This window comes from Dendrobates tinctorius, unplaced genomic scaffold, assembly GCF_039654945.1.
Source record: "Dendrobates tinctorius isolate UK_male_01 unplaced genomic scaffold, ASM3965494v1 ptg000167l, whole genome shotgun sequence".
NCBI lineage: Eukaryota > Metazoa > Chordata > Amphibia > Anura > Dendrobatidae > Dendrobates > Dendrobates tinctorius.
Genome location: NW_027361834.1, coordinates 1,446,384 through 1,460,563, shown reverse-complemented (window position 1 = coordinate 1,460,563; position 14,180 = coordinate 1,446,384). Strand labels below are relative to the sequence as shown.

The 14,180-nt window shown below is 44.5% G+C and overlaps 1 protein-coding gene across 1 annotated transcript; it reads left to right on the top strand.

The window, feature by feature from the left end:
* Nucleotides 1-46: 46 nt before the first annotated feature.
* FKBP14 (FKBP prolyl isomerase 14) lies at nt 47-8,002 on the top strand. Its single transcript, XM_073550717.1, has 4 exons — nt 47-308; nt 776-927; nt 4,568-4,695; nt 7,775-8,002. The coding sequence occupies exons 1-4, from the start codon at nt 127-129 to the stop codon at nt 7,931-7,933; spliced, it is 621 nt and encodes a 206-aa protein (XP_073406818.1). The 5' UTR covers nt 47-126; the 3' UTR covers nt 7,934-8,002.
* Nucleotides 8,003-14,180: the final 6,178 nt, after the last annotated feature.

The window sequence follows — 14,180 nt, the reverse complement described above, 5'->3', positions numbered from 1 at the left end:
GTGGCCGCGCCCACTCTCAGCCTATCGCCTGGGTCGCTGTGTGGTTGAACGTATCGCGGCAGAAAGTTGTGCCACGTCTGCGGGGGGGGGGAGAGCGGGGCCGACTGAGCCGGGGTCGGGGCGAGGATGTGGCTGCTGGTGGCCGCTCTGCTGGCCTGTGCGGGCGCTGCGCTCATCCCCGAGCCCGAGGTGCAGATCCAGGTCCTGGAGAAACCCTTCCTGTGCAAGAGGAAGACCAAGAACGGGGACATGCTGCTGGTGCACTCCGAGGGCTTCCTGCAGGGGAACGGGACGCGGTTCTATTCCACGTGAGTGCGCTCAGACATGTGCCGGCCTGGCAGGAGGACCGCTGTCCCCACATCGCTGTGTGGCTGTAACCATGGCCACCTCAGGGCCTGCGACGCCTGCATACCAGGGAAACACTCAGTGATGGGAGAGAGATTTTCTTATCTCCTTTGTGACTTTCGCCTTTTGCAGCCTCGTTTGTACCTATTGACCTGGACGTGTGGATACCTCCAAGGTCGTGAAGAGGTTAAAGGTGCTGCCCATTTTCAGCAACGTGTTTTTTTTTTTTTTGTTTTTTTTTCAACTTAAAGTTATTTTTCCATGAAAATTTACATTTTAATCAATAGATCTTGTAATAAAAACACGTCCCAGTTGAGGTGTGTGATTATGGAACGGGCTCAGGAGCTGAGCCCGCTCCCTCGTGTGCTGTGTAATGGCCGCTGTCCAGCAGAGGGGCCTGTGTGCTGACTTGTATTTCTCTAATTTGCAGGTATGTGGAGAACAACGGGCAGCCTGTATGGTTTACACTTGGTATTCGAGAAGTTATTAAAGGCTGGGACACGGGCCTCCAAGATATGTGCGTGGGAGAAAAGCGGCAGATCACTGTCCCTCCTGCTCTGGCCTATGGGAAGGAAGGGAAAGGTAAATTTTCCAGACTTTCTAGCATTACTGCGGAGGCACAGTCTTCATTCAATAGTAGACACTAACTGGGTGTACTGACTTTTCCACTGCAGTATGTCAAAATGCCTGCAACAGACCTTCTGACCCCGTAAGGGGTCGTCCCATCAGTCCACGCCTATTACGGTGGTCCGATTGCCCAGATTTCCACTCCCGGTGAACAGTTGATTTTGGTATAGATCCATATTGTATTTTTCTGGCTCACAGGCTTCATGGTGGAAGACCCCCTCAATTACATTACTATAGGTTTAGTAGAGGGTGAGCAGAATTTTTCAAATCTTGTAGATCACAGATCCACAATTGTGTTAAAACCTGGCGTTCCGGTTTTGGGTAACATCTGTTTCCTGGCTGCAACAAAAAAATAAATTGCCTATGTATATATAATATTTTTTCGCCCGCACTCCCTGGGTCTTACGCTCAAGCTCCCGGTGTCTGTTATTGTCTGTAGCACTCATTTCAGGGCAACAGCACTGCAGCCGATGAAAGAGCTGAGCTGCGGCAATAACAGGCACTGAGACTCCGTGGTAGACCCAGGGGAGGATGGATTTAAAAACAAACAAAAAAAAAAAAAAACCTGTTTTGGGTGACGAGGGATTTCTGAAAGCAAAAAACCTCATTTAAGATTAAATTTTTCAAAATGCAAATTCTGTGCAGGTGCTGAGACTTGCAAGGAATTCTGGGAGATCTTAGCTCTGAAGACTGATGAGTTGTAATTCCAGCTCCCGACCTGTCATTTTGGCAGGTACCCAGGAACAGTACAAGTGTAATTTAGCACTTCTGTTCAATTACTCTTTGTACATTAAGCTGAGAAATGGTATTTGAAAGTGACTGTTCACAGGGCTACATTGTAATCAACAAGCGCGGTCTTGTAGCTGTAGCTAGTCACTGGTTTGTAGTCGCTCACCTTTTAGTTTATGTAGAATATACTCACATTGAAAGGATGTTCCATCTCCAAGATCCTATCCCAATATGTAGCAGGTGTAATAATAATAATGTTAGGAAATACTTCCAATTAGAAATGTAGTATAGTTCTTCTGATTCTCTATGCTCCTTACCCCATGTGCAGGGCATTGCAGTAGCTTCAGTATCCATGGTTACAACCACTAACAGTTAACTCACTGTCACTATATGAGTGGTCGTAACCATGGATTCCAAAGCTACTGCAATGCCCTACACATGGGGAAAGCAACTTGGCCAATCAGAAGAACTATGCTACATTTCTAATTGGAGGTAAGTGCAATAATAATATTGGCAAATACTACATAATAGGATAATACGATCTTGGAGATGGGAATACCCCTTTAATGAAGAGAGATATCGATCTATCTTTTATTATTATTATTCAAAGCTTACAATTGCGTATGTTTTATCTATTCTATGCTCACTGTTTTTTAACATTTACTAACCTATTCTGTTTGTGTAGTACTTGATCCAAAGTGTGGTCTGGTTTTGCATGAATATTCTCCTTTGGAAAACATCTTTGTCCTCACAGAACTAATGCATGTGGATCCTCCTCCCTTTTGCCAATGCCTTTACTATAACCGGTAAGCCAGTCACACGGCATGATGTGAACACTCCACTGTACCAGTGTTTCAGCAGACTCATTACCTTCAGGGGCAGGATTACTCTGGCAGATAACAGCTGTATACATATCTGATGACACAGAATCCAACAATCGCAACAAGTGCATCACAGCTGACCTGCTCCCCCTCCCTTCACAGTTGCTTTTGCACACTCTCATCAGATGCTTCAATACAAAATATAGTCTGTTCACTGTGGCTAATGTACACACGTGGACTTACTGGAATGCGAAGTAGGAATCTTTAAAAAAAAAAAAAAAAAAAAAAAACCTCAGTGGCCAACATGACAATTGGAAGATTTCTCACTTTATGGTATTTTTATTTATTTTTTTAATTTAGCACAAAATCTGATTTGAATGTCCTTTTCAGATCTTTCTGATGGCCTATTCCTTTTAATATGGTTTCACGGAAATTTTCTTAAGGATGTATGTTTTTTAACCCCTTCATGACCCAGCCTATTTTGACCTTAATGACCTGGCCATTTTTTGCAATTCTGACCAGTGTCCCTTTATGAGGTAATAGCTCAGGAACGCTTCAACGGATCCTAGCGATTCTGAGAGGTGTTTTTTCGGGACATATTGGGCTTCATGTTAGTGGTATATTTAGGTCGATAAGGCTGAGTTCACACGTGGCGTTTTTTTTGCGTTTCCACGGCGGTTTTAACCGCGAAAAATAAGCATCCCATGCATTCCTATGGGATTCCGCAATGCTGTGCTAATGCTGCGGTTTTTACTGCGGCGGAATTGCTTTGCGGTAAAACCGCAGCATGCTCATTAATTTCGCGGAATCGCGGCGATCCCGCACCCATAGGAATGCATTGTTCCGCTTACTTCCCGCATGTGACTGTGCCCACCATGCGAAATGTAAGCAGAACATTTGCAGATGGTACCCACTGTCCGGAGGAGAGGAGACTGTCCTCCGGGCTTTGGGCACCATATCCCTGTAAAAAATAGAATTTAAAATAAAAAATATTGTTATTCTCACCTTCCGATGTCCCGCGCAGTCTTCCCGCCTCTCTCCACGCTCCCGGTCCCAGTAAGCCTTTGCGAGCGATGACGTCCGTTCTCGCGGGATCGCGAAGTCTCGCGGTCATTCGCGCGACGTCATCGCGAATGACCGCGAGGCGTCGCGATCCCGCGAGAACAGACATCATCGCGGTAATTGTCGCAAAGGATTACTGGGATCGGGAGCGTGGAGAGAGGCGGGAAGGCTGCGCGGGACATCGGAAGGTGAGAATAACAATATTTTTTTTATTTTTTACATTCTATCTTTTACTACTGATGCCGCATAGGCGGCCTCAATAGTAAAAGTTGGTCACACTCATCAAACACTGTTTGACGAGTGTGACCAACCTGTCAATCAGTTCTCCAAGCGATGCTCCAGATCGCTTGGAAAACGCTAGCAATTCTGCAAGCTAATTACGTTTGCAAAATGCTAGTTTTTCCGCGGGAAAATCGCGGGAATTTAAAATGCGATTTTCCCATGGAATTCCGGAATTCTCGCGGTAATTTCCACGAGAGTTCCGCTTCGTGTGAACCCAGCCTAATTGTTGCGTTTATTTGTCAAAAAAAATTGAATTTTTATTCTGTTAAACCAGAGAGTTTATGTGACAAAAAATAGTTAATAAATAATATTTCCCACATGTCTACTTTACATCAGCACAATTTTGGCGATGCTACGGGGTCTGGGAGGTGGGGGTGTTCGGCAGTCTGAGACTGCGGCGGGCCACAGGCTTTCACAAAATGTCAGCAGAGTTACACACTTCCCATCGTTTTCACGATGCTACCGTAAAATCTGCCCCTAAATGGTCCGTCCAGGTTGAGTGCTGCGAGAGCTCAGGGAAGGCATGTCTTTCCACGTCCCCGAACAGCTGACCCTTTGGAGGAGGGTTGGGGGCCTGCATTCTTGGCAAAAGCTGGATTTATGGCCAGGTTTTCTATATTTGCATGACTGTGCCGTTTTTACTAATCTGTTAGCGCAGTAGCATTTTTCATGTCTTCTCTGAATAAGGTTTTTTGTTCTAGGAAAAATTTCCCCAGACAGTACATTAATCTTCAACATTAGCCTGATGGATATCCGAAATGGTCCGAGGTCCCATGAGTCATTCCAAGAAATGGATCTGAATGATGACTGGAAACTATCTAAAGAAGAGGTAAACTAAAGGGGGAAAAATGGTCTCCAGGGCCTGTTTTGCTTCGCATGGAAGCGTACGACTCCTTTGAATTGAGTTGAATATATATTCTGAATTTAGGATGATGAGTTTTTAGCGCTGGGTATTTTCACTGCACAAGTAACACGGCGTTATCACAGTTACAGCAAAGTGGATGGAATTCTTAGAAATCTCATACCCACTATGATTTTTTTTTTCTACTTTGCATAAATTGACTGGTGGTGCAATTTTTGAAATCTGCAACTTTTCAATTTGCAGTCTTACTCCTGGAGCCGGACTCCCAATTTTTACTATTTGGCCGGGGTCAGACTTGCGAGAAACTCGGACGAGTCTCGCACATCAATACACAGTACTGCCGCCGCCACTCAGGACCGGAGTGCTCAACTGCATAGAAATACATGCAGCTGAGCACTTTGATCCGAGTGCCGGCGGCAGTGCCATGTATTTAGGTGCGAGACTCGTCCGAGTTTTTCGCAAGTCTGACCCCAGCCTTATCCTTGATGTGAGGCTGGTGTCTAAGCCCCAGGTGGATGAGCATAGAGCAACTGGGTGAGCTGGAATTAACTTTTTATACTAGTTTTGCTAGGATAAGAAAGCAGCGATGCTGAAGCTGGTTTCTTATTATGGAATTTTTTTTTTTCTATTTAACGACACAAATAAAAAATTACAATACTAAAATACAATGCAGCGAGGTGCCCTGATGTGAATACGCTTAAAAACGGCTACATAAGTTAGAAAACTGGCACAAAAAATGGGCATTAAAGTGGACACTTAATGTCTTTGAAAGAGTTAAATGACTTTGGGCCACTGATCTCACACTGCAGACACATAGATCAGGGTGTCCCACATCAAATTTCGGTCACTCCACCCTGGCCCAAATGTGTTCTCGACATTTAGAACTGGCATCAAAGAGGGAAAATAGCCATTTTTCACAGATTTTAATAAGTAACTGGTGTTATTCTGGGGTTAAATGACTTTGGGCCACTGATCTCACACCACCATTACATAGACCGTGATGGCACGCATTGAATTCAGGTCCCTACAACCTGGCCCAAATATGCTCTGGGCATAAGAACTGGCATCAAAGTGGACAGTCCTCATGCCCAGAACACATTTGGGCCAGGCTGAAGGGACTAATTTTATGGGGCCGTCACTGTGTATATAATGGTGGTGTGAGATCAGTGGGCCAAAGTCATTGACCTTCTAAAAAAAAAAAACATTTGCCGTATATACTCGTGTATAAAGCGATTTCCCCCCCCCCCCTATTGACTCGCGTATAAGCCTGGGATTAAATGGTGGTCCAAAAAGATGCTCCATAGCTAAAACCCCCCCATATGCTTCTGCACAAGGGTTAATGCTGGCCCAAGAAGATGCTCCATAAATACCCCCCATATGCTGCTCCACAAGGGTTAATGCTGCCCCATAAATACCCCCCATATGCTGCTCCACAAGGGTTAATGGTGCCCCATAAATACCCCCCGTATGATGCTCCATAAATACCCCTTATTTGCTGCTGCTGCAATAAAAAAAAAAATGACATACTCACCTCTCCGTCGCTGGGGGACAGGTGCCGGTGTCCTGAGCCCCTGTCAGTGGCGATATTCACCTGTCCCCGTTCCAAGCCGTGCACCGCTGTGTCTCCCGGATCTCTGCATTGACAGCAGAAGGCGCGCACTGACTACGTCATTGCGCCCTCTGCCGTCACAGCAGGAGGACCCAGAGACACAGCGGTGCACAGCTTGGAACGGGGACAGGTGAATATCACTCTGTCCCCGTCATACTCACCGCTCCTAGCCGCAAGGTCTTCTCTGCAGCAGCAGCCAATGCTTCTCCCTCTGCGGTCTGCTTCCTGCATTCAGCTGGTCACGTGGTACCGCTCATTAGACTCATAAATATGCGCATATCCATGAGTTTAATGAGCGGTACCACGTGACCGCTGAATGCAGGAAGCAGACAGCAGAGGGAGACGCAGGGGCTGCAGAGAAGTGCCAGGAGAGGTGAGTATGGTCTCTGACCCTCCCCGCTCCCCCTCCCCCCGCTCACCCCCCCGGTATATGACTTGAGTATAAGCTAGGGGGGGGGACTTTCAGCCGCCCAAAAATGGGCTGAATATCTCGGCTTATACACGAGTATATATGGTACTTATTCAAATCTGTTAACATTGGCTAATTGCGCACTTTGATGCCCGTTTTAATGCCCAGAACACATTTGGGCCAGGCTAGAGTGACCTGAATTTGACGTAGGCCATCACTGTGTATGTAATGCTGGTGTGAAATCAATGGACCATAGTCGTTTAACTCTTTTAATAACGCCCTTCCTTGGCCACTTTGATGCCCGTTTTTGTGCCAGTTTTATAACTTTTGTACCTCGTTTTAAGCGTATTCACATAAGGGCACCTTGCTGCGTTGTATTTTATTGTATTTGTATATTTTTTGTCTTTTATACTTGTAAAAAAAAAGTGACAAAAAGAAATTGCTGAATAAGAAACCAGCTTCAGTTCTGAATAAGAAACTGGATGAATAAGAAACCAACTTCAGTATTGCATGAAAGCAATAGAACAAATCAACCCCAACAGCCCATCCCGTGTTGTTTTTTTTTTTTTTAATTAAGTTGCTTTTTTGGTGCTTGTTTTGTATGTGTTTCTTTTTCTTAGAGAAGGAGTCAGGCAGCCATATAACTCGGATGAGGATTGCAATGCTCGAACTGCCTTTCGGCTCTCCCATCCCGAGCATGCCAGCATGTATTTCTATGTAGCTGTTACTCTTGGGTTGGGAGAGCTGACGACCAGTCCGAACATTGCATTGCGATCCTCGTCTGACTTGTACAGCCGCCTGACTCATCCCTCATACAGAAGTCCATAAAAAATAGTAATCCCTAATAATACTGTTTGTGCAATTCCTGCATTTGTGAACTGTTGCAGTAATTCCTATAAGTGCTGAACATTTTGTATTATAAAATGTTTGTTGCCGTGATGGTATTCTATGTCTGATTTGTTTTTGCTCCTCTTGCTACTAACTTTACACTGTTGATACATTATTTTTTTTCCCTCTTTAAAATCCAGGTAAGAGCTTATCTTAAGGCGGAGTTTGAGAAGCACGGTAACACCGTGAATGAAAGTCATCATGATGTCCTCGTTTCCAGCATATTTGAAAAAGAAGACGAAGACAGTGATGGATATATTTCTGCCAGAGAATTTACATATATACACGACGAGCTCTAAAGTGCAATTCTCAGTGATTGTTTGTTACAAATGCACGGTATATGGTTAAAGAAAACATTTCACATCTTATATTGGGGGTTGAAGCTTTTTTTTTTGTTTGTTTGTTTTCTCCTTTTTTAAATCTCCTCTGCTCTTGTTACGAATATGGCTGATTAATTCAAAGGGAGACAAGTAGAGACTACACGGATGTTCTTTAACTGTTTAGCTTGCATTTATGGCAGAACTGCGATGGTTACATTTCAGATTAATCCGAGATTTAGTGTACTTCCAGAAAGCTGCACTAATGCTCAGTGGACTCCAGACACTGACAGCGGGTATGGACCATCTCCTATATATAAGGCTGAATTCCCTGTTCCCTGCTACTCTGGTAGCCATGTTGATTTCTTGTAAAAGAAACAAAAAACCAAATCCATACTTCATAGCCCACATTGGGCACTTGAGAATAAGTTTATAGGGAGAGCATTTTTTTTTTTTTTTTTTCAGGAATTGTGTAGTAGTCATGTCCAAGTTCTTACACTATCTCAAAAGTTGTATTTAGTGTAAGTTGTCTTGTATGTGTCACTGATATTTTTTTTTTTTTGCTTTGTTTTTTTAATACTTTGTTTCCAACTCCAAATAAATCTTGAGCATTAATGTCTGCACTCAACTGATCACATATTCTAGTTGTATTATGTAGAATTAAGTATGCTGACACCCACTATATACTGTATGAACTTAGAAATAGCTCCCTGTATGTACAGTATGAGCCCCATGCACAGCCCTACTGTATACAGCACGAGCTTCCACACAGAGCACCCACTATATACAGTATGAGCACACACTGCCCCTATATACAGTGAGCTGACATACAGCGCCACCCTATCATTTTGAGCCACTTATATACAGTATGACTCCACACAGCCCCCTGTATACGATATGATTCCACAAACAGCACCCTCTATACACAGTATGAGCCCCCTCTAAACAGTGATCTCGCACACAGGCACCTATATACACTATAAGCCCACACATTCATACATTTAAAAAAAAAAAAAAAAAAATCCCCTTGCTCCCATTCCCCCGTACTCTGCTCTTGCTCTGGTCTTTCCTGTGTGCACTGACATTACGCACAGCACTGGCTCCTGTCTGCTCACCGGGGATCAGAGCGTGCCGGCACCCACACTGTGAGGGGGAAAAAAGAGCTAAGGATCAGTGTTCCCGCACCTATACTGTTTGCAAACAGGAGTCGGAAAGTATCCGAGCATGCTCATACCCACACTGTGAGCAGACAGGGGAACGGGTCAGAGCGTGCCCGTACCAATACTGTGAGTAAGAGATCGCTCACACAAGCATATTACATGGCCGAGTGCGATCTGATAAAACGGATGTTTTATCGGATAGCACTCAGCCCAGTGTTATACTATGGGGCAGTGCAGATCTCTGATTATTTTCTCATGCAGAATTGGGATGAGAAAATTAATCACTGCATTCAGTGGTCGTATTTGGTAATTGAACAATGTGCACCCATACAAGTCTATGGGTGCCTGTGAAACATCGAACTGCACATGGATGTCATCTGAGTGCAGTCTGGTTTACTCGGACAGAGAAGATGGAGAAATAAAATTCTGTCTTCTCCGCACCTGTGATCTGTTTCTCTCATGAGTGAATCGGAGCACTCAGATGACGCTAACAATTTATGCTGATGAAACTCTGCTCAATCTGGCCAATTCTCTCACATGAGACCATACGGCCGTCTGACTGCAGTCTAAGGGGTCACTCACATTAGCGTATATAAAATCGTTGCGATGTTCATCCTGAAATGTTGGATGAGGGCAATGAAAATAAGCAATATTTTTCTCAGCCCAATTAGAGCACAGTTAGAACTCTCAGATGAGCACTGCCTCACTGAATAACATTGGTCAGTTTGCAACGTGCATTTTTTTCCTGTCATTGCACTTGTTCGATTTATACACTGATGTGAGCGAGTGCGTAAAGGAAGCCCAGGGGTCAGAGTGTGCCCGAAGTCACGCTGAGCAGACATGTGCATGGTTCAAAGTGCCCCCATACACAGTATCTGCCTTACTCGCGCCCCCCAGTGTCAGTTGCACACCTAGGAACATTTAGTTCAGACAGCGCTCCCGCTAGAAAAGTGCTCGATATGTAAATCAGAGTGTGGCATGTGCACTGATGTCCAACTTTGGACTGGAGCACCTTGGGCCTACCAGAGAAAATCATTTTTGGGGCCCACTATGTAGCTACATATAAATAAATACAAGACCAATTGTGCGGTAAAACACGCTAATATCAGGGTGTAATATAAGGTAGTACACATCTTGGGCTACTTGCACACTTGCGCTATCAGGCTCAGCGCTCGGCCGCCGCTAAACTCCGCCCCCGGCCGCGCCCCTTCCGGTTAGCTCCTCCTATGGGCGCATGATGCTGCGTGCGACCAGCGTACCCTATATTTACCATTGGGTACGCTGGTCGTGCACTGGTATGGTTTTGCCGGAGCATACGCCCTTTTTGCGCTGAGCCAAACGCACAAAAATGCAACATGGTGCGTTTGGTGCACATCGGCGCAGCGCAAAAAGGGCATATGCTCCGGCAAAACCATGCCAGCGTACCCAACGCTAAATATAGGGTACGCTGGTCGCATGCAGCGTCATGGGCCCATAGGAGGAGCTGACCGGAGGGGGCGCAGCCGGGCAGAGCTTAGCGGCGGCCGAGCGCTGCGCCTGATAACGCAAGTGTGCAAGTAGCCTTAATGAAATAGCAGGGGATGGGGTAGCCCCCCTCATAGTATATAATGCAGCCCCCTAAAGAATATAATGTAGCCCCCATCACAGAGTATAATGTTGGCCCCCTCATAGGGTATAGTACAACCACCCATAGAATATAATGCAGCCCCCCCACACAATATAAAGCAGCCACCTCATAGGGTAAAATGCAGCTCTCCACAGAATATAATGTAGCCCCCTCAGAGTATAATGCAACCCCCCATAGAATAATGTACCCCTTCCTAAGGTACAATGCAGCCCCCCCCCCCCAGAGTATTGCAGTCCTAGAATTGTTCTACCTTTTGGGAAGCAAAACCGCAACGTTTGTTAATATATTGATGACCCATTGATGCTCTGCAAATATGAAGGACAATCAATTCATGTTGCTTGAACACTCCAGCAGTGAGGAATGGTCTCCTTCCCCCAAGCCTGTGGAGGAATGCCTGAATGAGAAGTTGTGACCTATAAGAAAGGAGGATCTGCCTGTGTTTAGAGGGACTCTACATTAGGTCGGGGTCACACAAGCGAGAAACTCGCACGAGTTTCGCATCTCAATACCCGGCACTGCTGCCGGTATTTGGGACCGGATCGCTCAGCTGCCTGTATTTCTACTTGCCGGGTTATTGAAATACGAGACTCGTGTGAGTTTCTCGCATGTGTGACCCTGGTCTTACAGAAGACATGGCATCATGGCTCCAACTGAAGAAATACAGAACTGCTTCATTGACCACTGAACCCAGAATCCAGGTTGGGACAATCAGGTCATCTGGCCTCGTACATCAATGGACTGTCAGCTTCATGAAGGGCTCGCAAATTCATTAAGAGACACACACCAGTTAATGAATTTGTTGCATCTTCTCAATAATGTTTGTCTCTGGATGCTGACAATTTTGCTGAATTTGGAGTAGCTCTGCCTTTTACTCTCTGACTCCTCCCCAGCTCCACCTAATCATGAAGAGCTGCTTCAAACTGGCATGAAACCATCAAAAGACACCACTTTTTTTGCACAACTCCTCGTTGCACAAAGTGTTTTACTTTAGTTTTCTCCCTAAAACACTTTGATTAATCGTCAGTCGTTTTTTAAGTGGAAGCTTCAAGTTTTTGCCAAGTTTTGAGTTTCTGGGGATAATTTGGACAGCTTCTCCTACAAGTAAATGTTAAATTAGGCAGATAATCTAATATTGGTAATCCTAACAGTATGTAATGGATAAGTGAGAGAAACAGGAAGAGAAATAAGTTGACACGTGACTGTTACGCAAATCACATACAAGTCGTCACGTGATGACAAACAGTTGAGTGACACAAGATTCCCAATGTAAGATATTCTCTTAATTGCATCTTTATTCTGCATATCGTGAAATAGAACTGATAAACATCTTAATAAATTCTCCCTCACTGAGAGCTTTTCCATGCTGAGCTATGGAGTGAGCAATGCTCAAACTTGCAGATGTTAAATTTGTTGAGCCTTTTAAAATTTAAGGATGGAATTAGATTGGCTCTGATAAAGGAGTAGCTGCCTGGAAATGTATTCCTTCCTTTCATACTCACTTTTTTTTTTCAAGAGCTGGGAATAGTTTGAAAATGTCTATTTATATTCCGTGTTCTGGTTACTATCATTTCAGTACATAGATGTCTAGCCCTTGAGAATCTTTTGGTCTACTTCACTTTGTCAGGCAGGTCCTATGTAAGTGATTTTTTGATTGAGAACAGGAGTGGCAATAATCAGGCCTGAGTGTGCCAAGGGAATTTTGACTCGGCTTCCCAAAGAGGTGATAAACTACAGTTAATTTATGTTTTAAATGGGGGGCAATCACTTTTTCCCACAGGCCCTGTAGATTTGGATTTATTTTTTCCATTAATGATAAAGGCCTTCATTTAAAAACATTTTGTGTTTACTTGTGTTAGCTTTGTCTAGTATTTAAATTTGTTTGATCACCCAAAACATTTAAGTGTAATAAACATGCAAAACAATAGGAAATCAGGAGAGGGCAAACCCTTTTTCAGACCACTTTATATAGCGCCATCATATTCTGTAGCACTTTGCAGACATTATCACTCAAAATAGTAAATTACTTCAGCACTGTGGACTCCTATTAATTATAAGCACCAACATTTCCCCAACCGAATAAAAATATAAATTAATTAGACATTGTGCACCTCATCCCCAACTCATTATCAGTCCCTGTCCTGTGTCATTTTCCCAATTCATTGCAAGTTCCTGTCCTGTGTGTTATTTTTCTCCCAAACCCACCCCATGATGCTCTCTTCACTGTATAAAAAAATACTCTATTGTCCAGAAGATCTTCTGCAGCTCCACTTTCCTCAACAGCATTGCCTGTTAGGGTAGATGCACACGGTCAGTAAATCCTACGGGTTGGACGTTGCGTACTTCCGGCAGTTTCACACGTGCAGATAATTCCGGTACCGGAAAAACCGGTACTGGAGCTGTCCGTGTGCATACGTATGACATCTGTGTGCTATCCGTATGTCCATGTGTACCATCCGTATGCTGTCTGTGTTTTTGAAAAATTATTTTCAATGTTAACCCTTTGACTTTTAAAAATGCACATGGATCGCACACGGACCCATTGACTTGTATGGGTCTGTGTGATCCGTGCTGTTGCACAAAAACAGACATGGCAGTGTGTTTTGCACACGGACTCACGGTCCGTGAAAACACACTGACATCTGCATAGACACATTCATTTGAATGTGTCTACGTGTGTCAGTGTCTCCGGTACGTGAGAAAACTCACTACACGTACCAGAGATACTGACGTGTGAAACTGCCCTTCCGCAGCGTTCAGATGTTACAGCATAGTGTATGGGATTTCAAGAAAGAGGCTGGACAGACATCTAACTGGGATGATTTAGCGAATCCTGCTTTGAGCAGGGGGTTGGACCAGATGGCCCAGGAGGTCCCTTCCAACTCTACCATTCTATGATTCTATGCATGCACAGACGCACGCGGCTCACCCGCGGAGACGGACATGCGGCGCGTCTTTCCAGACTGTAACATGTCTATCTGGCGGGGATGTGAGTCCCCACAAGATAAATGTCACCCATACAATATATTGGACGCGGTGAATCTGCACGGTTCAATGAACACAGGTGATTCCACATCAGCGTACATGTGGTGCGTCCAAAGCGTTGCCGATTCCTGACCATGTGCACCTACTTTAAAATGAAAAAATTTGGCACAATGATGTCATCATGTCACTTGAGTTGTGGAGAAAGCGCCGAAAAAGGCTTCCTGTAGCTATAATGCTATGCATCTCTCTGCTCTGTACAGACGTACATTTGTTGAATGACCCTATTCTTCTCTTTTGTTAAAGTCTGGTCTTTCTGGGATTTGAACTCCCAATCTTTAGCACTGAAGGCAGCAGCAATAGCTACTGTGACGTATAGGAGAATTTTCAGTACTTGAATGTGCATTGTATTTTTCTTCATTACAGGCACGGTGTACTGGTACATAGAGCTAGCTGCCCCCTC